Genomic DNA, 26439 nt, shown 5'->3' with positions numbered 1-26439 from the left:
TGTAGAAAGTGACAATGTGCATGAATGGTGTTTATGGAAACCCGGTTTTATCTTCTGTTGTTGTTACGTTAGGCGTCCCTTGAAATCATTTTTACTGCTGGGCATTCTTTCCAATCTTTTTCATATTCCTGATAGCTTATGTCATTTATCATTCTTCTCAGTTTTTCCTTTTCAGTTAATATGTTTAGATTCAGGATATGGTAGATGGTTCAGTAATCCCAGCAATGCCAGGAGGACAATTCCTGTCCTTAGATAAATGTTTTTTAAAAGAAGAGATGGAAAGGGGCCGGCCCAGTGGCATAGCGGTTAAGTACACATGCTCCGCTTCGCAGGTTCAGATCCTGGACTCAGACTGATGCACTGCTTCTCAAGCCGTGCTGTGGCGTCGTCCCACATAAAGTAGAGGAAGATGGGCACAGATGTTAGCCCAGGGCCAATCTTCCTCAGCAAAAATAAGAGGAGGATTGGCAACGAATGTTAGCTCAGGGCTAATCTTCCTCAAAAAAAAAAAAAAGAGATGGAAAGAAGTAAGGGCTGTTAAGAAAACACATGGGAGTCATTAATGGGCTCAGATAGTTAACGTTTGCATTCATCCATAATTTTCTCCCCAGCATGTTTCTCCTTCTTCTCTTCCTCAACCTTATCCTTTACCTCTCCCTCTTCCTTCTTCTCTGCCCTTTGCCCTTCCTCTCCATTGTCCTCCGTCTTCCCCTCCAGCAGCAGCTCTGAATCAATTAATTTTGTCTCCTGGCATTCTAGGTAAAAACTCTAAATAAAACAGGCATTGACTGGTACTTCTTCGGTGGTGAAACAGCAGGTGCACCCATCAAATTCAGGAGCGGGACAGGGGTGTCCACATTGTTAACTTGTCATCTTAGTTTACTTCTTTCCATTCACTCTCCAGATAGTAGGTGACACCGTTAGAAAATAGCAATTGTACGTTTCAAATCAGGAAAGGGGAGGCCAAAATAGTATATCTGGATGACATAATTGTATTTCTAGAACACCTAAGAGAATGAGCTGAAAACTGTTTTTTAAAACAGCGAGTGAGTTCAGTAAAGTAGCTTAGTACCAAATTAGTACACAAAGATCAATAGCCTTCCTCCAGCCAAACAACAACCACTTGAAGATAGAAATGATCGTGAAAGAAAACATTACTAATATACAATAGAAACCCTGTAGAAAATACCCAGGAAACAAAAAGTAACAAGAAATGAGAAAGATCTGTGTTTAAAAAAACTATGACAAAAAGAAAACATTTTAGATAAAAGGTCACAGTGGTAAAACAATATCAGTTCTCCCCATATTTATGTTGACATTTAGCATGATCCCAATAACAATACTAACCAGAATTTAAAAAATCAAATTCTAAAGCTCATAGGCAAGAAAAAATGTGTAAGAATAGATAAGAGACTTTTAACAAAGAAGAATAATTAGAATAGGCTAGTCTAATCAGATATTCAAATATATATTATAATACTAATAGTAACTAAATCAGTTTGGTTCTGGGAAATTAATACACAGATTAATAGAACAGAATGAGAAGTCTTAATATTGACCCAAATGCTTATGAGATTTGGTATATAGTACAAATACATGAAATTAATACATAATGAAGGTGGCATTTCAAACCAAGGGAGGAGAGATTGATGACCTATAAACAAGTTAGATCCCTATCTCGAATCTTACACAAAAAGACATTCCAGATACATCAAAAAATTAAAATGTAAGAGAATTAGACCATAAAATGATTGAAAGAAAACATGGAAATTTTTTTATATAATCTTGTATTGTAGAAGGTCTTTCTGATGATTACATGAAACCGTCAATCAATATACAGATAAGGTTAACCACATACGAGTGAAATTTTCTGCTTAAAAAGAGATACAATCAAAAAAAGTAAAAATATAAATGTTTGCCAGGCATATCACAACTGGAGAGCTGATTTCTTCACTATATAAAGAGCTTGTATAAATCAATCCTAAAAACCAAATGAGAAAACATTCTCCTCCCTTCTCCAGAAATAGCTATGAGAAATGCAACACTTTGCTTCCCTCTGGGAGGGGGAGCCAGGAAACCGTGGACAGGAGGGACTTAGTCTTCACTTTGTACTGTTGGGTTTTTACCTTGAGCGCAAGTAGTTTCCAAATAGATAGAGATGAGAGAAACAGGCTGACCAACAGATACTTTCTCTAATTGGAAGTCTAAAAATCTGTGTTTTCCTCAGTTTCCCCTTGCTGCCACTACGTGTACAAGCAGGAGAAGAGAGGGAAGAAGACAATGAAAATAGAAGAGGTCACATGCATCCCCACTGCCTCCCTTTATTTATTTATTTATTTACTTTTTGTGAGGAAGACTGGCCCTGGGCTAACATCCATGCCCATCTTCCTCTACTTTATATGGGACGCCGCCACAGCAGGGCTTGACAAGCAGTGCATCGGTGCGCACCTGGGATCCGAACCAGCGAACCCCGGGCCGCCGCAGCGGAGCGTGCGCACTTAACCGCTACGCCACCGGGCTGGCCCCTGCCTCCTTTATTTTTATTATTTTTTTTTCAATACGTTTACCATTAGTGGGGTTTCTCTAAAGGACCTGTAGAATACATCCCTTAAATGCTAAAGGACTTTTGTATTTCTAAGCTGAATAGATTCCTTCTTTTTGTGAGTGGTGAGGAGTTTGGTCTTGCCATTCTTCCTGAGGCCTCCCTTCACCTCTTTCTGCCTTTCTTTTAGGGCGGTCCTCCTCAGATTTTAGTTATGGAACAATAAAAAAAAAAAGGTAAAATTCTCCAGTAGAAATGGTATAGTTTGAACTATTTTCTAATGCTTTTCTAAGGTTTTAAAAATGCTAATGTAGGTTTGAGCTACCATCAGTTGGAAAACTTAGTAAGGAATTTGATGTACAGTATGTTACTGTGAATTGAAAGAAGACGCAGCTCACTGCTAATTTAGATAGTGTTTTTGCTCTGATGAGAGATGGCTCCTTATTTGCAGTAGAAAGGAAAGTAAGACCTCTTGCATCTTTCAACAGTATTGGCACAGCTGTGTTACATACAAAGCTGGTAGACTTATCTGAGGTGTTTGATAGAGAGTGAAACAACTAGAATTGACACTTTCTACTGTGGTCTAGCTTTTCCCCTTATCCTATAGGAATGTCAACAGTGTGTTCAGGATTCTCCAGGCACTTAAAATGACTGGAAAAGATATTAATACTTATTAGAGTCTTATTTTCCAATGTTGTCTCCAAAAACATGGTCACCATATCTATACACTACCATATATGTTCTTCTGCAGAGGAGGGATCTGTATAAAAAATCTAATTTGTGATTTTAAATATTTCACCTCTTGATTCAGGAATATCTCAGCTAATTTCCTGCATTATAGTAAATTTGTGAGTTCTTTACCAATAGCTTCTTTATACCAATTTCAAGTCGACTTCCTGCCAGGAAATGCGGAGAACAGGGAGTGTGACCCTCATGGTAAGAGCTTGTTCAGATCTGAAGAATTGGGGTACAGGGCGGGAAGCATATTTCTACTTTGGGGTAAATAGGTTTCTAATTTCTTCTGTTCCTGCGGAAAATGTCTCCCACAGGGTCTCAGCAGGGTTTTTTCTAACAGCTCATTATGGATCTGTTATTTGGCCTCCTGGAGACTTTTGTGTTCTCTGGGCTTCGTGGCTTTTCGTCCTTGGTGAGCAGTTGTTCCGTTTCATTGTTACACAGCTCGGAATTGGTTTGGGCCAGTATTTTACAGGTTTTTAGGCTGGCAGATTTTGAAGGCATCAGTAAAAAACAACATGTGTAGATTTCCAAGTGCATTCTTTATTCCTAGCATTTTTCTGCATGCTTAGAATGTGCTTGACCAAAAGGTGATATTTTATATTTAATGACTTGAGTATCATTCTGACAATTATAAAAAAATTCTGTATTTGCCTTTAGTTCCAGCACTCATGTGAATATAGAACTATACTGAATATTAAGAAACCATTCTCTCAAGGCAGACCAGCAAAGATCTTCACAATGTACATAAAACCAGAGCTTAAACTTCTTGTCACAAAATTAGCATTGTGGAGATTTTTCACTTTTTTTCACCCTTATGGCATCTTCTCTAGTCCCCATGTCCCCAAGCCCCATGTTCCTCTTCGTTTTCAGACTGCTTTATGCCCAAGTGTCCCAATGGAAACAGAATGGTGCTCGTAGAATTGGTCAGACTACTCATGCATTTGATTCAATTGCATCATTAAGATAGGTGAAAACATCAGATGAACTGGTTTGGGTTTTCAACCTTGTTTTTATTATTGCTGTTACTTTTTGTCACAAGACAGGTCTCCAAATCTGAAGAAATAAGATGAATTATAAAGAAAGGCATACTTTATTCTTTCTGTCATCTCCCAACTGCCTCTCTCTTATATAAACTCCACTCTTGGCAACTACCGAATTAGTAATGCTTCTGCCACTAAAATACACAGTCTCCATTCAGACAGTTTTTTACTCTAAGTCCCAGTAGCAATTCACAGTCATAATTTTGTCTCCATATGCAGTGAGCTATCATTAATTATTTAACTTAATATATTAAAATATATTTTCGTTGGCCTAGCTGAGCAATGAGAGTTCATATTACTGAGCAATGAAGAGTTAATAATAATAGCTATTATTTATTGAGAACTTACTACAATCAACACTGTAGTAAACATTTTATCTATATTACTTCATTTTATCCTTAAAATGACCTTATAATTGGACACAGCTGACGTCACTAATGTAGACCTTAGTTCCCAGACACTGAGCTGGGCTTTGCATTCATTATGTCCTTTGCTTTACAACAACCTTGCAGGTACTGTTACTATCCCCATTTTACAGATGAGGAAACTGAGGGTCCAAGAGGTTGAGTCAGTTGTTCAAGTGTGGCTATTAATTGGTGTGTAGGGATTCAAGCCCCCGCCCAGGGCTTCTGCCTCCAGAGCATTGTATACTGTGTATTAAAGGAGGTTTTTGCTGTCTTACAGATGGAGGAACTGAGATGAGAAGAGCTTAAAACAACTTGTCAAAGCTTGCCTTCTAACAAGTCTCTCTGATTCCAATGTTCACGTGCAAAACCATAATGCTACACCTTAAAAAATGATTTCTAGTCTGTTCTTATTTTTCAAAGGTTAATATAGTTGAACTGTTAGTCACCCATATGCATTTTCTCTTTCAACTCTGGGGAAGATGTAGATTAAAAATCCTGTTCTCAAAGTTTAAAATGTCTCTACTGGGAAGAAAGTTCTAAAACTCTTCTAGCTTGAACAGAAAACGTTTCCATCTGTCGCATTTGTGGATACCACATGGGGTTTTTGTATAATGTTTTTGTTTGGTCCTGAAGGCATAGATTAATTTTCACTTCCTTTTGGCAGATAGCCTCGCATTCTGGTGAATTTTTTAAACCTCAAGATAAGAATAAAAATTCAAACATGTAAGACAATATCAAATATATTTAACATAATAGGCACACTTCAGCAGAGAAGATGAAGAAAAACCGTAGGGCCAGGACCCTTGTGAAACAGTGAGGAACAGGATGAGTTAGAATCTGTCTGCAGGGCCAACTCCTGCTGATGCGCCAAGCCTCCGTGAGCTGCTGCCGCTTCCTGGAAGCCTCCCCTGATTCCTCCAGATAGTGTGCAAGAGCATTGTCCAGTATAACTCCATCACAGCAATTAGTTCATTTCAATTGGTTCATTTTAAACGTGTACTTTGACTGCTCTCCCGCTGAACTCCATATTCCATGCAAGCAGGAACTGGGTGGTATTAATTCTGTGTCCCTAATGCCTAGCACCTTGCAGTCCTATTCAAGCATTTATCAAGTCGGTTCACTGACAACAGATAGACTTAAGTATTCATTACATTCCAGGCACTCTGCAAAGCATTGGGATAACATGAAAAACAATAGAAAGAGGAACATCTAACCAAGAATGAACATTGGACAGGGAGTCTGAAAACCTGAATTCCAATCTTATTCTTTCTGCCAATTCATTGTTGGATCTCAGACAACATTCCTGGTCCTTTGTTGGCTAAAAGGAATGTCTGGATTAAAAGACTTCTAAAGTCTCTCAATTCTGCAGGCACGTTTACTTATCATTATATCCTATAAGTGTGTGAATGCATCTAGACCATGTCTGATGTATAGTGGGCTCGGAATGTGGTCAGAAAAGTAGGTCAGTGCGATCAGAAGAGGACCTAAGGGTACAGGAATAAACTTCCTTGAAAGTTTAAATACTAAAAACTGGTATGGACTAGTGCTATGAAAGGCAAATTCCAGAACATGTTTAAGCTTGTAAAAAGGGTAAAAGACAACAACAGTAAGGCTTTTAAAATTATTATCGGAGCAAGAATAGAAGAGGATAAGCCTGCAGATTAGACGAGATGGTCTCGTGTTAACATGATACACAGAGGAGAAATCTTCTGAGTCAAGGAGAAAGAGCTTTCTGCTGAAAGACGTAGAATAAACATGGTCCAGAGGGAAGATGAGCCCAAGGCAGGTGAGCAGACAGGAATGGAGTGTTTGAATGAGGCAGGAGTCTACATCTGCAGTGAGAAAGGGAGAAATGAGACTGAATTCCTAGTGGTGATTTCCAAGTCCTGCGACGACTGGGTAAGATGGCAGAGGCCTGGAGAGCGCCCAACAGGATCGTGGTTTGCACAGTGAAGAAGGTGTGTTGTGCAAATTTTAAGCTGGTAATCTTGATATGTGTTGCTGGCATAATTGTGGCTGATCAAGAAACACTGGGAATAGAAAATAGGATGATCAATGTGTTAGAAAATAGGATGATCAATGTGTAGCCAAAAGTTAACCCAAACTAATTTTTATTTTGGGTTGTCAACCGAAGAGTATAAGTCTATCTGTCTTTTAGCTTGGCATTTGACAAAATCATGATATCTTTTTAGAGAATATGGAAATATTGAGTGTGACTGACCCTCTAGTTAGGTTTATTTATGACTAGTTGGATGGCCTCATCAAAAAGATAGTTGCTGGGGGACCGGCCTGGTGGCGCAAGCAGTTAAGTGCGCGCGCTCCGCTGCGGCGGGCGGCCCGGGGTTCGCTGGTTCGGATCCCGGGCATGCACCTAGGCACCGCTTGTCAAGCCATGCTGTGGCAGCATCCCATATAAAGTGGAGGAAGATGGGCATGGATGTTAGCCCAGAGCCAGTCTTCCTCGGCAAAAAGAGGAGAATTGGCAGATGTTAGCTCAGGGCCAATCTTCCTCACACACACACACAAAAAAAACATAGTTGCTGGGGCTGGCCCTGTGGCATAGCAGTTAAGTTCGCTTGCTCCGCTTCGGCAGCCCGGAATTTGTTAGTTCAGATCCTGGGTGTGGACCTGTGCACCACTTGTCAAGCCATGCTGAGCCAGCGTCCCATATAAAATAGAGGATGATGGGGACAGATGTTAGCCCAGAGCCAATCTTCCCCAGCAAAACAGAGAAGAATTGGCCACAGATGTTAGCTCAGGGCTAATCTTCTTCACACACACACACACACAAAAAGATAGTTGCTGATCATTGTATTCTTCAGGCCAAGAAACATTATTTTGAGCCCTATACGACTGCAAAGCCAGGTATCAGTTTTTACTAATTACATGAATGAATATCTACACAAATTAACAATGTCTACCTAAGAGGAGGTCTCTAGTGAGATACCACAGGGCTCTAGGCTCTATACTTTCTTTAAGTTCCAAAAGTTGGGGTGAAGCTTTGGATCCAGAGAAATTGATAAGCAAAAACTCTATGCCTAAGTTAACAAAAGGAAGTTCAGTGTAGTAAAATTCTTCTCTTGGATCTTTGAGGACGTAAGTCCCGGGATGGTAGAGAGCAAAGAGGAGGAGTGGGGAGCGGTCTGCTCCGAGTGTGCACCTTCTTGTTCTGGAGGAGATCCGGACAGTGTGAGGGCCTGATGCTCGCCCAAGGACAGGCTTTCAACCTCATCCACTCCCCATGGCTCTTCCCAGGGGGTCAGTGTGATCTGAGACATGGAAGTCGGTTGGTTTGTAGTCACAGTTTTAAAGGCAAAGCAGCATTCTTGAGGGTCTGGTTTTCTGATGCAAACAGGAAGCAAAATAAGAAAAACTGACAAGGAAAGAAAACCTCAAGTGAGAGCAAATTTGGAGGCCCATCCTCCTCTCAGATTCTGTAAGACCACACCCCCGAGCTGTGTGACCTTAGGCAAGTTACCTAAATTCTCTGAGCCTCAGTGTTCTCATCTGCAAAACCGAGATCGTATTATCTCCACTTCCAGAATTGTGAGAATACATATGTTCTTATACCTAAAGCACTTAGAACAGTGCTTGACCATAGGCAGTCTGTGTTAGCTCTTATACTATCACTGTTATTATTAAAACTTAGGAAAATGCTGTCATTTGTTACGATAAGGAGACTGTAGTTAACAGGGTCTCTATTGCTCATGCCCCCCCGCCACCAAAAAAAAAAAGTGATAAAAGTGAGGATGGAGGGTATGTGGCTTTGCAGCACAAATGAAAAGAATAGATGTACGCTGTTTTTGCTTATACTGAACACTGGACCAAGTTGACATTGCAGTTTGAAGATGCAAAGGCCTGTCAATTTGCTCTCTAGATTTTATAGTCTCATTAGGCTTCTTACTGCAAAACTGCCTTTAGCATCCTCACGCTATTTCCTAATAGGAGCCTCTCCTTACTGCATTCATCTACAAGTTGAGATTAATTTTCCTAAGATGAGGACAACAGTATTTGTGTCTCACTCCAGCTCCACTGTGTATGAGTGTAAAATTCAAGCGTTTAGGGATGACACTTGGCACCATTTGAGACCTGGCCCCTTTCCTCTCCAGCCTTTCCTGGTTTCCGCCCTCAGGGCTGAGCTGTGTGCTGAGGGCAGGCCAGAGCTCTGACCTCCAGCCTTTCTTTCTCTTGACCTTCCCTGAAATGCTATTCACTTGACGTTTTTTACTGAGATGAATATCAGAATGCATGAAGCCTGCTGTAAAGGCCCTCCCTAGTTGAGACTCATTCTAGGGGTTCTCTCAGTCCATTGTATTTAGACAGATTAGCTCCTTCATAAGGTTTCAAGCTCTCTGAAGCCAGGACTGAGTTTGCGCCTCTTGCTTTCCCCTCGGGGTCAGTTTGGGTCTCTGAGTCAGAACAAAGGCTCACTTGTTGTTGAATTGCCCTACATCGCATTCAAGGAGGACACTGGCCCCCAACCTGAGCTTGCCAATCCTTGGGAGTCTTGGTGTGCCGTCTGCCCTGGCCAGGCCCAGACGAAGAAGCTGTGTGTTCCTTCCATTGCCCCCCATTCTTTTCCTCATTTCTAAACTCCTCCAGGAGGCTTTTCTCCTCTCATTTTCTGTACATTTTCACGCTCTTGAATTGACCTTGCTTTTTCTTCCTGTCTGGTCTAACCTGCTTTGCCTGCTCACGGAGGAGTCCAGTCACTCATCGCTCTTTCCCACCTTCCTGTCCTCGTCTATCTTTGTCAGAATAATTGTCTCTCTTCCAGCCTCCTTTGCTCTATCAGCCTCAGGAATGGAAAATGGCGGTGCCAGCTGAAAATGTTTTAACAAGCGGGGGAGGACTAGGAATCCGGATGGAATGATAATTCACAGCGGTTGCTTTTAAACCAGACGAAAGCTTTTTGCCCTTGTTTTCATTCTATTCAGAAGGATTTCAGACTAAATCCCTATCCTGCCATATGGAAGTAACTGAGTTAGGTGGCTGCTGTCCAATCTAAGCATTTTATTCAAACATTTGAAACTGTTTTGGGTTCTAGAATCCATAGGTTGACACTAAGCTTTGTTTTAGCCAAGGTTCGGGAGAAGTCCCGAGCTGTAGTATGTATACTGTGATGAAGCATGTAGACTGGAGCCATGGGTTATGATATCATTTGTTCTTCCAACATTAAATATTTTAATCCTAGTTATAATTCCACTGGAGACTGGGTTTACTCACCAGCTTGTTCAGCTAGCTAAAACCGTAGATGCCAGCCACAACCCTGTTCTTTAAACACACTTCAGAAATCATAAATAGCAATTCAAAAGGAGAGGTTGATTTTGCAAGACAAGATTTGATGCCATAAAGAAACCTTCTCAGAAATTTGCCAGAGACCTTGTGAGTCTTAAAATATCCTCCGTTTCCTACCAGGCAGATTGGGCAGCTTGAAAGCTATTCATGACAAATAATGACAAATATTTTACCAACCACAAAATGTTGCTTTTTGTTTTGGTATTAATTTTGTTTGTTCATATTTTTAACTAAGGAAGTTGATATAGTAATATGATGGTCATCCAGCAAATCTCAGGACAAGAATTACTTCCTTACTCAGCAACACTGGCTATGTGCAAGGTACTATATTGAGTGTTTCTGGTAATAAAAATATGAATTAAACTTGATGTTTGACCACAAGAAGTGAAAGAACTAAGATGTTATAATATGGTGACAGCCATAGAAAAGTTGCTAAAATGCTCTGAGGAATGAGAACTCCCGTGGGACTGGCTGAGTCAGCCAGAGAAGGCTTCACAAAGGAAGTGGAGTATGAGCTTTGATGACTAGCCAGATGTTGATATGTGAAATTTAGGAGGAGGGGGTGAGGGGGATCTAGACAGGTGAAACATTATTAACAAAGTTTCAGAAACAGGAATGGATGTATGTATGGAATACAGGGAATATTGTTGGTTTTAGTTTTATGTAAATGAAAAGGAGCAGTAGAGATAAAGCTAAATTCCATGGGTCTGAAATCCCAGATTAAGCTTTGGTAGGTAGTGGGGATTATTTCGTCCATTATTCCACTCTTTAAACAACTTCAGAGTTGTGTTTTGGGATAATAATCTGCCTTCAGCCAGCATGTAAGTTTGCTTGTGGAGGAAGAGAAATTGGAGTTTGGAAGACTGGTTGAGAGGTTATTATAATGGTCTAGTAAGAGTTAATAAGAGCTGCACTAGGCCGGGAAGAGGATGGCTGGAACAGAGGGGTGGAATTGACGGGTGGTGAGAATTTCTAGGATTTAGAACCTGATTGGAAGACGAGAGGAAGAAGAAAGGGAGGACTTAAAGATAAGTGTGAAGACTCGAGCCTGAGAATTGACGCCGTTAGAAAAGTCAGGCAAGTCAAGTAGTGCTGGCGGAAGGAGAGTTCAGCTTTGCTAGCGGTGCACAAATGTATACACGTATGTTCCCCAATGGAGAGTTGGAATGTGAAATCGAAACTCAGGCTGTGATTTGAACTATAGACTTGGGACTTAGCACACAGGAAATGGTGGAAGGTGTAGGAGTGGATATGAATGCCGAGAGGGAGTATGAAGAGAAGATGGCCAAGGACTGGACTCGCAGGAGAAGGTGGTCTACTTTGAGGTGAGGGAAGATGAACCAAAATTGAAATAGCAAGATCAGGGAAGAGCCCGGAAGACTTAGTATCATAAAAGACTGGACAAGAGAGAGTTTCAAGAAAGGAGAGGTCAGTAATGTCCATGGAAACAGTGAAGTAAGGAAGATGAGAATTGAGAGGGAGAGATTAAGTGTGATGGTTAAGAGTTCAGTGGTGACTTTCATAAGAGTGGTCTTAGAATCGTGAGTTGCTGGAATGTATTCTCTTTGTAAGTCTAGGGTTTGTTTGTTTTGTGCCTATTAAGTGTTCTGGATTTTTCCATTTCTTTAAAATAACACAAATAATGAAGGATGGCATATGTGTGTGTGCGTGCACATGCATATGTGTGTGACAGAGAGAATGTGTCTTGTGACCAGGGGACTGTTTTATATAATAAGCGATAAAATTATTTAAGTAACATATACCTTGAGCTCGTGTCTCATTAATAATAGAAACACTAATTCAGCCAAAAAAGGAAATCTCCAGAATTTTACATTAGTCAATTAACAAAACTTCTACCCAAACTGTGTCGATTAAAAAGATATTCTTGGGACTGGCCCGGTAGCATAGTGGTTATATCCATGCGCTCCACTTTCGCGGCCCAGGGTTCACAGGTTCGGATCCCGGGCATGGACCTAGGCACTGCTCATCAAGCCATGTTGTGGTGGGATCCCTCATACAAAATAGAGGAAGATTGGCACAAATGTTAGCTCAGGGCCACTCTTCCTCAAGCACAAAGATGAAGATTAGCAACAGATATTAGCTCAGGGCCAATCTTCTTCAACCAAAAAAAAAAAAAGATATTCGTGTGTCCCATTTCATTATATGAAACAATAACAAAAACAAAAACATATAAACAATTGTTGAATTGAGCATACCCCAGAACATACTTGCATTATCTTTTTCCCTTCTTTTCAGAATAAAAGACCAAGCTATGATAGCAACTGGTGGAGTAATAACTGGCCTGGCTGCCTTGAAAAGGCAAGACTCTGCCAGATCACAGCATCATGTCAACCTCAGCCCATCGCCTGCTGCCCAAGAGAAGAAACCAGTCAGGCGTCGGCCTCGGGCTGATGTCGTGGTTGTTCGAGGCAAAATCCGGCTTTATTCCCCATCTGGTTTTTTCCTCATTTTAGGAGTGCTTATCTCCATTGTAGGAATTGCAATGGCAGTCCTTGGATATTGGCCCCAAAAAGAACATTTTATCGATGCTGAGACAGCATTGTCAACAAACGAAACTCAGGTCATTCGGAACCAAGGCGGTGTAGTGGTTCACTTCTTTGAGCAGCATTTACATTCTGATAAGATGAAAATGCTCGGCCCTTTCACAATGGGGATTGGCATCTTCATTTTCATTTGTGCTAATGCCATTCTTCATGAGAACCGTGACAAAGAAACCAAAATCATACACATGAGGGATATCTATTCCACGGTCATTGACATCCACACACTAAGGATCAAGGAGCAAAAGCATATGAATGGCATCTACACTGGTTTGATGGGAGAAACAGAAGTAAAACAGAATGGGAGCTCCTGTGCCTCAAGACTGGCAGCAAATACCATCGCCTCTTTCTCGGGTTTTAGGAGCAGTTTTCGTATAGACAGCTCTGTCGAGGAGGATGAGCTTGTGCTGAATGAAAGTAAGAGTTTGGGGCATCTTATGCCACCTTTGCCCTCTGACAGCTCCATCTCTGTCTTTGGCCTCTATCCACCTCCTTCCAAGACAACCGATGATAAGACCAGCGGCCCTAAGAAATGTGAAACCAAGTCAATTGTGTCATCATCCATCAGTGCATTCACATTGCCTGTCATCAAACTTAATAACTGTGTTATTGATGAGCCCAGCATAGATAACATCACCGAGGATGCTGAGCACCTCAAAAGTAGGTCAAGGAATTTGTCGATGGATTCCCTTGTGGTCCCTTTGCCCAACACCAGTGAGTCCTTCCAGCCCGTCAGCACGATGCTCCCGCGGAATAATTCCGTTGGGGAGTCATTGTCAAGTCAGTACAAGTCCTCTGTGGCCCTTGGACCTGGAGCTGGGCAGCTCTTATCTCCTGGGGCTGCTAGAAGACAGTTTGGGTCCAACACATCCTTGCATTTGCTCTCGTCACATTCAAAATCCTTAGACTTAGACCGGGGTCCCTCCACCCTAACTGTTCAGGCAGAACAACGGAAACATCCAAGTTGGCCTCGGCTGGATCGAAGCAACAGCAAAGGGTATACGAAACTAGAGAACAAAGAGGACCCGATGGAGAGGTTGCTTGTGCCCCAAGCTGCAATCAAAAAAGACTTTACCAATAAGGAGAAGCTTCTTATGATTTCAAGATCTCACAATAATTTGAGTTTTGAACATGATGAGTTTTTGAGTAACAACCTAAAGCGGGGAACCTCTGAAACAAAGTTTTAATGTTAGAAAAATATATCGTTTTACGAGGCTATATATTTTAAAACTGTTTTCACCAGTGTTTCCTTGTTAAACATTGGTTGTAAGCCTTTTTAATCAAATGGTTTGTAGTGTATTAGACCTGGCTGCTTAATTCTCTAATGGAGATGGTTGTATGTTCCGGTTACTTAGGATTGCAGTATTCTATATTATCACATACGATTTTATTTTTTCCACTCATTTGAAAGCTCATGATCTCTTTCCACTCATGACATTTTTTACTAATATGAATTCAAAATACTTCACTCTGAATTAAAGTTCCTTTTCTCTACTTTTAAGTTCTTTCATTGATGGTCATATTCATTGGATGAAATGTCCAGTTTGGAAAAGGTAGGGTACCAGATGTGGACTAGAAGTACCAAATTCTGGCCTAAGATTCAATGTGTATTTATAAATGAGTGTAAGTGCAAATCTTGATGTGATTTTCTGAATAATTGCTTTTATATAGGATTGATTAAATTATTTAAAAGAAAAAAGATCTAGCTTTTGTGTGAGCTACATAATGAGTTGGTTAAATTGGTTTAGCTCTTTGTAAACTAATTGATATGAATTGATTAAGTTGGTTGTGACTCCTACCCTGAGCTCTAGATAGGTAGTAATTTTTTCAACATCAATTCTATTTGAGTCATATTTTATCAAGAAACCATGTATTCAAGAGCCATGGCTGAGAATGCCAGATGTTCTTAGGGGTAAATATCAAAATGCTATTAGCTAAGATTTTAGATAAACAGAATCAAAATTTCTTTGCAGCTGACTTGAAAAATGAATGAACCAATATAGTTTTTAGAAGTGCTATCTTGAAATAATTATATCCATGAAGAAAATGTTGACTAATGAATTAAAATACATATATGCTAGTTAATGCTAATAGTCTCAGTACCTTTTCCAACCCATGTCTATTATCCAGTATCCACTCATTCCCACATTCTTATTTTCCCCCAATATTTTTTAGATCCTGTTATTTGGAAAATAATCAGCTAACCTTGACATTTCTTTTTATCTTTGCATATCGCTAACTTGGTGGTTCAAGAGAATTTGGTCCTTGATAAATTGCCTTGAAATTTACCTTGTGGTGGAAGGCCTTATAAACTCCATAGACTTTCTTATGGTGTAATAAATATTTAGGATGGTGGTTCTCAGTTACAGAAAATGGTAAATATTAAAATGGGTTTTCCATCGGAAAATTTTCATGTTTTCCGTTACAGTAACATAATTTTAAGAATCGTTTCATGGAATACTCAGGAAATTTTACAGGTTTTTTCCCAATGTCTGAACATTCTGAACATCGGTGTGGCAGGTATTGTGGAAGAGAAGGAAGATATGTTTGTGTTTGTAGCTCCCCACATTTCTCCTTGTGTTAGCATCATGAGCTTCCCTGAGTTGGGGCACAATGTTACTTGTTACAACATCAGGCCTGTGTATTGTAATACAGTGGGCTAGATATTTTACTACAAAGCATTTAATAAACTTCTGTTCACAATAGAAGTTTGCGTTCTTCATACATTTGCTGTTATTTTTTAAATAAAATGTACATTTCTGCTTAAAGTTCTGTTTTTCAAACTTTCAGATACGTTCTACTGAAAGTTCTTGATGCCCTGGTATAGGTCCTGGGTGCTGTGGAGTGTTTTTATTTTGGTTCTATTAAGTTAAAGAGCTAGGTCCATCCACCTACTAAATTAGGCTATTTACATATTCTGTTATCTTGGCGTGATGGTTAATTTTAAGTGTCAACTTGACTGGGCTAAGGGGTGCCCACATTTCCTGATGTGTCTGTTAGAGTTTCTCCGGAAGAGATTAGCTTGAATCTGTAGACTGAGTAGAGAAAATTGCCCTCACCAATGCAGGTGGACATCATCTAATCCACTGAGGGCCTGAATAGAATGAAAAGGCAGAGGAAAGGCAAATTTCCTCCCTGCTTTAGCTGAGACATCCATCTTCTCCTGCCTTTGGACATCAGTGCTCCTGGTTCTGGGGCCTTCAGACTCGGACTGCGACTTGACTTTGTGCTGGATCCACACCACCGGCTTTCCTGGGCCTCTCTAGCTTACAGACAGATGGGAGATTGTAGGACTTCTCGGCCTCCACAATCACTGAGCCAATCCCTCATAATAAATCTCTCTCTATATGTCTATATATATCCTGTTGGTTCAGTTTCTCTGGAGAACCCTGACTAATACACTTAGGATCATTTTCACTTAAAATTTCATTGACTCTTAGGAAAATAACCAGGTAGATAGCATCTGGCAAATGTCAGTGATGCTCCCAGATTTGAAAACAATGGCTCTCAACACCTCTGATGTGACAAGTGACTCAAGCCGTATAATTTGCTCAGTTTACCCCTGAAAGAGGTCTAGCAATCTGAAGAGGACTAAACAGCATGGGTCTGGAAGGATCCAAAAAGGGAATCGAGGGCTCAAAGCAGTGATTCCTGTTCAAGCTTCTCTCTATCAAAAAGCCTGAGGTTTTTATTTACCAAACAAATCAACTTTATCAAATGATAAAAAACTTTCTCACTTTAAATTAATCAGACACGTGTTGCTAATTAAAGCTTCAGATGAACATAAAAGAGCTGATGTTACCATATCGACTTGATATAATTCCACCCAAAAGCAGGTTTCACATGTGGAATTCGTTAGACTGTATTTTGTACACTTCCCTTGGGCCTTTATGAATATTGAAAATTATTTAGAAACTCCATTTCTTCCTCTGGGAAGGCCCAGGAATCTGGACCATGGCCTAGCTGCCTCCAGCCCACAGTTTCTAAGGCGTGGGGCCTGAGTATTAGTTTGGTGGGGCTGCCATAACAAAATACCGCAGACTGAATGGCTTAATAGGAATTTATTTTCTCGCAGATCTGGAGGCTAGAAGTCCAAGATGAAGGTGTTTGGTTTCTCCTGAGGCCTGTCTCCTTGGCTTGCAGAAGGCCACCTTCTCGCTGTGTCCTCACATGGCCTTTCCTCTGTGCCTGTGCATCTCTGGTATCTCTTTCTCTTCTTCTAAGGACACCATCATATGGGATTAGGGCCCCACCCTATAGGTCTCATTTCACCTTAACCACCTTTTTAAAGGCCCTATCTCCAAATATGGTTACATTCTGAGATTATAGGGGGTTAGAATTTAAACATATGAATGGGGGGACACAATTCAGCCCATATCATAGGGTGTACCCTTGAGAAGTGGGAAAGCCGAGTGAGTGTTCTTAGCTGAGTAGGTGTGACCACAGTGTGCCCCCATGGCTTTGCCACCCCAGCTCTGTAGCCTTGAGTAAATCACTTAACCTCTCAATTTCAATTAATTCAACTTCAGTTAAGTTCTTGATTTCATACCTTAGGTTCCTCAACTGTGAAGTGAGATGAGTAAGAATGTAAAATGTAATGTCCTTTCTAACTCCAAAGGCCCAGGGTTCTTGGTGCCCTGGGATGAAGATATGCTGCCACTCACTATCTCACAGCATGTACTAAAATTAATTTAAAATGGACCAAAGACCTAAATGTAAGACTAAAACTATAAAACTCTTAGAAGAAAACATAGACATAAGTCTTCATGACCTTGCATTAAGCAATTTTTTCTTAGATATGACACCAAAAGCACAAGCAAAGAAAAAATAGATAAATTGGACATCATCAAAATTAAAAACATCCTGTTTTTGGACTTCTATCAATAATAGGGTATATAAACTTGATGTTGGATCAGATCCCCATTTGACGACTAAGTCCTCTGCAATCTGAATTCAAACTGAAATAATTCAGTTGGTTTCTCTCCATATGCTGCTTCTCCCAGGATGATGGCACAAGAGAAAAGAGGCCCACTCCACCGAAGTGCCTTTGCTCAATAATTGATGTCATCTTGAGATAGTAATTTAAAAATCAAGCCTGCCCAAGAACATGGCTCATTAAAGTCACAGAATTTGGTCACTCAACCTTTATGTGTTGGCAGATCAATTCCTGTTCTTGAAACACATCGTTAGTAAACTTACTTACATTTATATTTCTTCTTTTGCTAACAGTGTAAAAAAAGAGAAAATAAGTAATAAAGAGGATACAAGAAACCTACACATAGGATCTCACCGTTCTCACCACATCAAGTCATTTTTCACTATAATCTTAAACTTAGTGTGTTCTCGTCTTATTGCTTTCCTTTACTACCAGTTGGTTCAATAGTTATTTTATTACAGAAATGGTTGAGAAACTTCCTTTTATTTTTGTCTCCTCTCCTATTAATTCACCATTTAATAGTTTGAGGTTTCTAATAATTCTCTGGTTCTTTCTCATCATCAAATAGTACAGATTGTGTCTCCAGGAGTACGTGTACTCTACAAATTAAATTTAGAGATTTTGTTTGCAGTGCAATTGTTTATAATCTAGACAAGGCCACAATATTTGTGGTACAAAATATAAAATACTTGCTAATAGAAACATAAAAACCTGGAATTCAGAAGCAATAAGGACGTTAGAGCTGACACTCAGTGGAACACACAAATTAGTTTCGGAATCAGGACCTGAATCCGGGCTGTTGATTGCCAATATCGACGTCAATTAAAATCAAACCAGGTTTTTAAAAACATATATTTAAAATCTGATGAATAGATTTGGGGTTTATTAGGACTGGTAAAGAGGAAAGTATGTAAAATTTCAGGCAGAAAATATAGTTTGAAATTTCATAATATCTTAGAAGTGTGTGTCGGGTGAGAGGGGTTGGGGGGTGACATACTAGGAACTGACATCAGAGAAGTTCCAGAGTTTGGAATGGGAATTTTTAGTATTTATTTTAACACTGATTTCCTGTGCTTTGATATATTAACTATGTAGCTCTGCTGTGAAAATTATGCCATTATGCCCTTCTGAGCCATTATGTTGTCTTTGAACAAGACCTATGGAAGTAAAATGAGTCATTTGCATCCATATTCAATAAACCCCATGAACTAGAAGGAAGGAAGAAAGACAAGGAGGAGGGAAGGAAGCAGTGTGGGATTTGGGGAACAGAGAGAGGAGAGAACGCCATATGTTTTTCCTGCTTATTGAGAACCCATGTACAGCAAAAGGCCTTCCATTTATACTTTATTTGGAATAAAACCAAGCTCATAATTTTTGATCACTGAAGTGGTGAGAAAATATTCTTAGTTGATTTTAAAATATGTTTTAGTAGACATTGATAGTGTTTATGATCCAACTCCTTTGAGTCAGTCACCCTAAGGGTTAATGAATTAATCATTAATTTGAAGTTGTCAATTAATGAGTCATCAATAGCTCAAAGCTGTTCAGAAATCATTATTTTAAAAAGTGAAATTACTCTTTCTTTCTACATTTAGATATTTTCTGTGTTCATTAGGTGTATATTTTTCCCCAAAGCATTTCCAAATTCCAAATGTGTTACCTTGTGTTGTCATTTACAATGTTTAGAACCTGAGAAGTCAAATTAACTTTCCAGCCAGTTAGTTGAAGAGTTAGGTGAATATCTTTCAAAGGCTCTTGCATTTTATGAGCTTGTTTTTATAGTCTATTACTGATTTAGGGTCTTAAGAGAGTCAAATAAAATATATATAAGCAAAAAATATGAAGGACATTGAGAGCCTAGATTACATTCAACATAGGCTATAATTATCCCTAAGAGTGTAGCATGCCCATTGTCATTTAACAGACAGGACAAAATTCTCTTATGAAGTAATCTAAGTGGAATATATTCTCTTTTTCATGTGAACGCTGCATTGTGTTTTATATTGGCTAGCAACATGTTTAGCAATTTACAAAGTAAATTTAATATAAGCCATTGTTTTCTTACTCTACAGTTCTGGCAATGATATATATACACTAAGAAATTTTGATACAAAATTATCATATGTTTATAAAATTACACCAAAAGGGTCTAGTCCTAAAAGGATAGCCTGCTCTCAAATATTTAAATATTTTGTGTTTAATCTGTGGATCATTCAGACTCTTCTCTTTCAACTTTTTTTATTTATATATTTCATTATTTACTTCTTTTTTTTTTATAATTGTATTTATTTATTTCCCCCCAAAGCCCCAGCAGATAGTTGTAGGTCATAGCTGCACATTCTTCTAGTTGCTGTATGTGGGACGCGGCCTCAGCATGGCCAGAGAAGCGGTGCGTCAGTGCGTGCCCGGGATCAAACCCGGGCCACCAGCAGCAGAGTGCGCGCTTAACAGCTAAGCCACGGGGCTGGCCCTCATTATTTACTTCTTAAACACAATTTTATGGCTGTGTTCTCTGGGTGATAGGTTAAAGGAGAGGTAAAATTGAGTATTGACCATTCTGCAACATAATGATGCCACTGCCATGGACTTACAACAGAAGAAAAGGAAGAACACCTGAGAAAGTGTGATGCAGGGTATTTCTAAGCATACACTTTATATGTGTTATTTTTGTTCTTTCACTCTTGTTGCCACAGTCAACCAACAGTTGACTCTTGGTCGGAATGGAGGTTCTTGTCAATTCAGGTATGTCACTGAGTTATTTGTATATTGGAAAGTCCAGGGAATTCCGATATTGATATTAGCATATTCTTTGTAGACTCTCATCTAGATATTTCTATTTTTCTAGACTTCAGACCTTATTCATCAAGATGCCTCAGAATCTTGCACAATGCTAGCATATATTGGCTCCCAATAGATATTGGTAGAATTAATTTACTTTTTAGTTGGTGGTGAAAAATATAGGCTATATTTCATTGTCCTATACTTATGGGTCAGTTTGCAAAAGACTCTATGATAAGAAAGAGAAAACATATGTGACTGGTTATAAAATTTCAAGTTTTACTGGGATATAGGGCATCAACTGACCTATAGACCACTGCAGGAAGGTAAAGGAAGAATTAACACAGTGGTACTCTCTCTCCCTCATCCTTGGCTTCTAGGGCAACACATTCTCCTGTTTCTTTTCCTACTTCACTAATGCCTTTCTCAGTCTCCCTGGCTGGTTTTCCCTTTCTTCACTGAATATTGGAGTGCTCTAGGGCCCAGTCCTTGGTTCTCCTCCCTTCTGTATCTACCATCACTCACTTGGTGATCTAATGGCTTTTAAAACCATCTAATAATGCCCATGACTCCCAAACTCCCCCCTTTATTCCAGACTCTTGTCTTTTCTACTTGGATGTCTAATAGACAAATGAAATTTAACATATCAACAACTGAACTCCAATCTTTCCCTCTAAACCTGGTCCATCTGTAGTCTTCCCCTTCTCCATTGATGTCCATCATTCCAATTGCTCAGCCTGAAAACCTTTGTGTCATCGTTGACTGTAGTCTTTATTTCACACTCCGCATCCAATATTTCAGCAACTATTGTTGACTCTGCCTTCAAAATACATCCACAAGCCTAACATTTCTTATCACTTCCACCAATTCAGTCCTTCATCACATCTCACCTGGAATTCTGAAATACCCATCTGACTAGTCTCCCTACCTCCATCCTTGCTTCTGCATAGTCTATTCTCAACATGGCAGCCAGACTAATCATGTCACTTGTTTCCTCAAGCCCTACGATGTCTTCCTGGCAGGACCCTACATAGTCTTTCCCTTATTCCTCTGACCTTATCTACTACTCTCCCTCTCACTCACCTCCAACCATTCGCTTTTCTTCCCATGCGTTGAACACAACAGGCATTTACCTGCCTTAAGGCTTTCTCCAGTGTAGGCCTTTTTGTCTGAAATGCTATTCCTCCAGCTATCTGACCCCGCCCTGGATCAAGTGGCGTGCCTTCTTCATTTCAGAGGCTGAGACAGTATTTATGGTTTACTCTTTTCTCATACATTCTCCCTCCCCCAGGTCCCCATGGCATAACTTGAAACTACATCTGTGTCCTGCCCCATTTGGACAAGGATGCTGATTCTTACCAGAGCTATGTCTTTCACATATCTCTCTCCTGCTCTCCTGTCATTAACTGTTCTCTGTCTATTTAGTTTCTCAACCACATCTAGATTTTTCCTTTTGATTTGACACCCCAAGCTACTACTCACCTTTGCTTTCAGGACTTTCTTCAACTATTATTCATACATTTAAAATTATTTGCATGGTATTACTGGTTATGGAAGTAATGTGTGGTCACTATTAAAAAAAACCACATCCCAACAAAATGGAGCTGTATAACTGAGACAGTGAAATGTCCCCCATGATCCCACCCTCAGATAGCCACTGTAGCAATCACTTTTTGCGAGCCCATTGTGTACCAGGCATTGGGTTAGGTACTGGGAAAACAAAGCCAATTAAGACATTACCTGTCCTTCAAGGAGCTTACAAAAAGCACAGGTAACCAAATCCTCCTCTACTGCATGGACATAGCCACTGGGCTATGACCTTTAGCTCACACCTTGCTCTGGACACTAACCATCCACTCTGGCCTGGGTCACGTTCCTGCCTCTATGGCCTGCTCTAGCCCTGCGGATGCACAGAACCCCCTGCTGACAGCGTGAGGGATGAGGAGGTGGAAACAATGGACTCAGAATCAAGAGGCTGGATGAGGCCAGGAAGACCAAAGGCAAACAGTTTTGAAAAGACTACTTCTGACATGATCCAGAAACTTGAAAATTATGGTCATGTCACCTATAATTGAATGGATTTGAGTATATTCTAAGTTCTTGCTTTCTCAGTTACAGATCTTCTGAGAACTAAAATCATTATTAAAAAAAAAAGAAAAAGAAAAAATCCCTTAGGCTAAAACTGAGTCTTCTAAACCTTGAGAAGCAGAGCAGCATGTATTCTGAGCTACACTTGAAAAAGCACCCAGGTGAGAGAACATCCTTGACCCGCCCAGAGGAGGCCCTGGGGAAATTTTACTATATGTCTGTCTGCAGTTCAGCCTTCGTACTCTCCTCTTCCTGTCTCTACATATGGCTCTTTGGAAGCAACCTCCTCGGTCCTCTGAGCTCCCAAGAGGAAAAGCTCTAAGATGATCATTCATACTTGTTAATTGATTAATTGATTACACTTTGATTTTAAGCCTTTTATCTCTAACTGTGGAGTTGAACATCTTTGTTCTCCAGTAAATCCTCCAGTCTTGGGTGGGGCAGGGGAAATTATACTTCTGCAGGCCCTACTCTTCTTCTGGAAACTCCTTTCTCAAGAAGGGAAAACCAGGGCTTGCTTAGCTGCCAGAGAACTATTTTCAGGAACTCCAGAGAATGTAGGAGCCTACGTCCCATATCACCTGCTTTGCTCTAGGACCTAGAACCTCTACATTCCCTCCATGCCAGCCCCTCCCCAACTCCTCTTCCTCTATTCTCTGCCTGAATTTGGATTTCATTCTATCTTCTCATCCCTTTGCCTTATTCCTCCTGCAACTTCCTAACACTCTATTTCAAGTCTTCTGAGCATATACTTTATGGTTTTCATGGACACAAATAATCATTAAGTTCTTTTCGGTTGATTTATGTTACTTACCAATAGTTACTTTGGTTTATGTTACTTACCAATAGTTACAGATCGATGTAGCTTGTCTCTTACCTTGCTGCCAGGTTCTAATGAAGGGAAGTCTCCTACCAAGTTCTGTGGCAATGTAGACACTTATTAACAAGTAGGAGAAAAACTGTTCTGTAAGCTTGATAAGGTTCTAATTCTTCCAAAATTTATATGCTCCTCTTACCCTATAGGGGAGGAAGAAGTTTTCCTCAACCTTCTTAGAGTCCTTGGCTGGGTCTGAAAATTAAACTACCAAAGACAGATTAACAGGGGAAAAGCATACAAGTTTTATTAAATTCTTCCATGTACATGGGAGCCTTCATTCAAGACAATGAAGTTCGAGGTAACCAGAGCAGGAAGCTTTTATACCTTTTAGACAAAGAAATCACAAATTTGTGAAGAATTGACAAGACAGAGGAGTTTGGGCTTGGGGTAGTAAGTGGTGAAGAAGTAATAAGGTTTGTTTATACAGCCTTCTCAGCCCTAATTTCCCTCCTCCGGTGATGAGGATGTCTCCCTTCCTCCTGGCACAGGGGGTACCTTTCACGTGGGAGGTTTATCTCCTCCTTTCAGGGAAGAAGGGCAAGTAGGGTGAGGTCAGAATGTCTCTCCCGCTTCTGCCATTTTCTCAAACTCCTTCAGCTTCAGCTATTAAATACGCCAAAGTGCCATATTTAGGGGTGGCATGTTCTGACCCCCATCGATATCTTGCATGACAGTTTCAGTCAAGGCAGACATGATAACAATCTCAAGTAGAGGTTCTCAAACTTTTTGGGCTCAGGGACCCTTTATACTCTTAAAATTTATTGACGACTCCAAAGAGATTTTCATTATGTGTTTTATGCCTGTGGGCATTTATTGTATTGGAAAATAAAACTGAGAATTTTTTAATGTATAAACGCACATCCCGCTAGCTGTCAAAGCAATGATGTTTTCACATGTCATGTAGCCTCTGGAAAATTCCACTGTACCTTTCCGAGAATGAGAGTGAGACGAGCAAATATAACCTTATTATTAGGAAAATAATTTTGAACTCATAGACTTCTTTCAAGTCTTGAGGCCCCTGGAGGTCCCAGAAACGTAATTCCAGAATCACTGGTCTAGAGTCGGGATGCAGTTATTCAAAAACGAGCAGATGCAACTAGAATCCTCTGAACCAATATCTGAATAGAGGACAATTTAGGAATAAAACCTCAGGCACCATCCTTCAGGGTGAAAGATGAAGAAGGAAATAAAAGGGATCCCAGGACTTTTAAACCTGTTCTTACAAGTGCAGGGATAACTCCAACACATTTTAGCCAGTCCTCTCGTCTTAAAGTCCATGGATTTTCCCAGTTGGAAGCCTATGTCTCACATCCATTTTGCTTTTAGAAAGCCAATAATTTTAACAGTGGAAACTCATTTCTAATATCATTATTCTGGTCAGCAAAGTCTCTGCTGTTGATGAGAGATTAAAAAAACACAAAGGTGAAGGTCTCACCCGCACTACCATTACACAGTGAATTATTTTGGAGTAGATCCCAGACATACCATTTCATCTGTAAATGTTTCAACATTTATCCCTAAAGGAATCTCTTTTCATCTTAATTTAATCACAACACCATTATCACACCAAAAAAAATAACATTAATTCCTTAATATTATCCAATACTCACTTGGTATTAAAATTTCCCCCAATTGTTTCATTTTTTTTTTTCTGTTAGTTTCTTCATATAAGAATACAAATAAGGTCCACACATTACAATCGGTTAATATGTCTCTTAAGTCTCTTTTAATCTTTAGGTTCTTCTTGCTTTTTTTTCTTGCAATTTCTTTGTTGAAGAAACCAGATCCACATTCTGGATTTAGCTGATTGAGTCCTTCTGGTGTTATTTCACAAGTTTCTCTGGCCCATATGTGCTGTGTATGGGTTGTCTGATCAGTGATGATTTTTGGCAAGAGCATTTTATAGATGGTATTATGTACTTCTTATTGGATCTCCATAGGAGGCATATGAGATCTGTGGTCTCTTTTTATGGTGTTAAGATTGTTAAGTGGGATGTTAAAATTGGATTATTTTGAAATTGGGAAATAATCTTTACTGAATTAAACCTCTGAGATTTCTGGAGTTTTCTGTTACTCATCATTATTAATACATCTATGGTAACATCTCTGTGTCCAGGAGGAAGTATTATAAATAAATTACAGGCATCAAAACAATCATCTTTGACATGATTGATTTTTAAAAATATTTTCATATTGTAACACTCTTTACCTGAAAAGCACAACTATTTCTATTGTTATTTCTCCCTCTGATACTAAAATTTCTGAGAGAAATATGTGACTAGAACAGTCTTTTTGTTGATAATGAGTTTATTGTCTTTTAAAACCACAACAGCCTAATCTCCAACCAACCATGCCAGGTAACAAAGATTTTTTTCTATTGTCTTGACATTCCAGTGAGAAGTCTTTTGTTTAAACAAAAATAATTTCTTCCTGTCCAATAATAGACTTTCTTCATAACATCATCATGCGTTTGATGGTTTGGCAAAGCTCTCTTAAGCAAGGCAATCTCTGTAGATGCCACAAGCATTTAAAACTTCAAAGATTATAATAGTCTAGAGTCACCAGATTCTCAAAAGATGAGGATTTATAGAAAAAGGAAAAAATAATAGAAAAAAACATTCTCAAAAGTTTTCCTTTATGAGGTGGAGTTTCATCATCAAACCTTCCTTTCTGCACCCTGAAAGAGTCATTCAACACGCCTACAATTGAGCCAGTAAAAAGTTGTTCAGCAAATGAAAATGTAACTATTTACTAGGAGACTTCTTTACTCACAAAGAACAAAACTTGATCATTCTTAAATGATTTAGAAAAGAAAATTTTGGCTCAAATGCTTTTATAAAAGTGTTTGCTGCTCTTTGTTTGATCATGATTAATTTGGCCAGAAATGATGTGATTGCAACCTCCATTGTTAGCCCTGCTGGTATTAATCATCTCCAAGGTGATCTCAGTTTCCGTGGCAACTGTAATATTTATTTTTGTGCTGCAGCACTGGCTGGTCTCCGATGGTTGGGAGGGCAGAATGATCCTGAAGTGCTATGGCTCAGTCGTGAATTTCTCATTGCTAGTGTTAGAAAACCAGTTCACCACGTCCATGTGCTATTACTAATCTGTATTCAGACAATAGAATTACAAAGGTGTCCTGAGCCAGCCTGTCCTTTGGTTCTGGTTGTCAGG

At 39.7% G+C, this 26439-nt stretch overlaps 1 protein-coding gene across 3 annotated transcripts in view; it reads left to right on the top strand.

The window, feature by feature from the left end:
- TMEM200A (transmembrane protein 200A) overlaps positions 1-15333 on the top strand; it is a 74738-nt gene extending 59405 nt beyond the window's left edge. For 2 of the 3 annotated variants that reach the window (XM_058566299.1, XM_058566298.1), the window contains one exon: positions 12282-15333. In XM_058566299.1, coding sequence (XP_058422282.1) covers positions 12298-13773 — 1476 coding nt within the window. In that variant the 5' untranslated portion in view covers positions 12282-12297 and the 3' untranslated portion in view covers positions 13774-15333. Of the gene's footprint in view, positions 1-3945; positions 4021-12281 lie in introns of those variants that run through there. The other variant, XM_058566300.1, reaches the window with a different exon arrangement.
- The last annotated feature ends 11106 nt before the right edge of the window (positions 15334-26439 follow it).

The sequence above is a fragment of the Diceros bicornis genome, chromosome 23 (genome assembly GCF_020826845.1).
Source record: "Diceros bicornis minor isolate mBicDic1 chromosome 23, mDicBic1.mat.cur, whole genome shotgun sequence".
Taxonomy (NCBI): Eukaryota; Metazoa; Chordata; class Mammalia; order Perissodactyla; family Rhinocerotidae; genus Diceros; species Diceros bicornis.
Note: the sequence above shows the minus strand (reverse complement) of the source record. Positions and strands in the feature narration are given on the sequence as shown.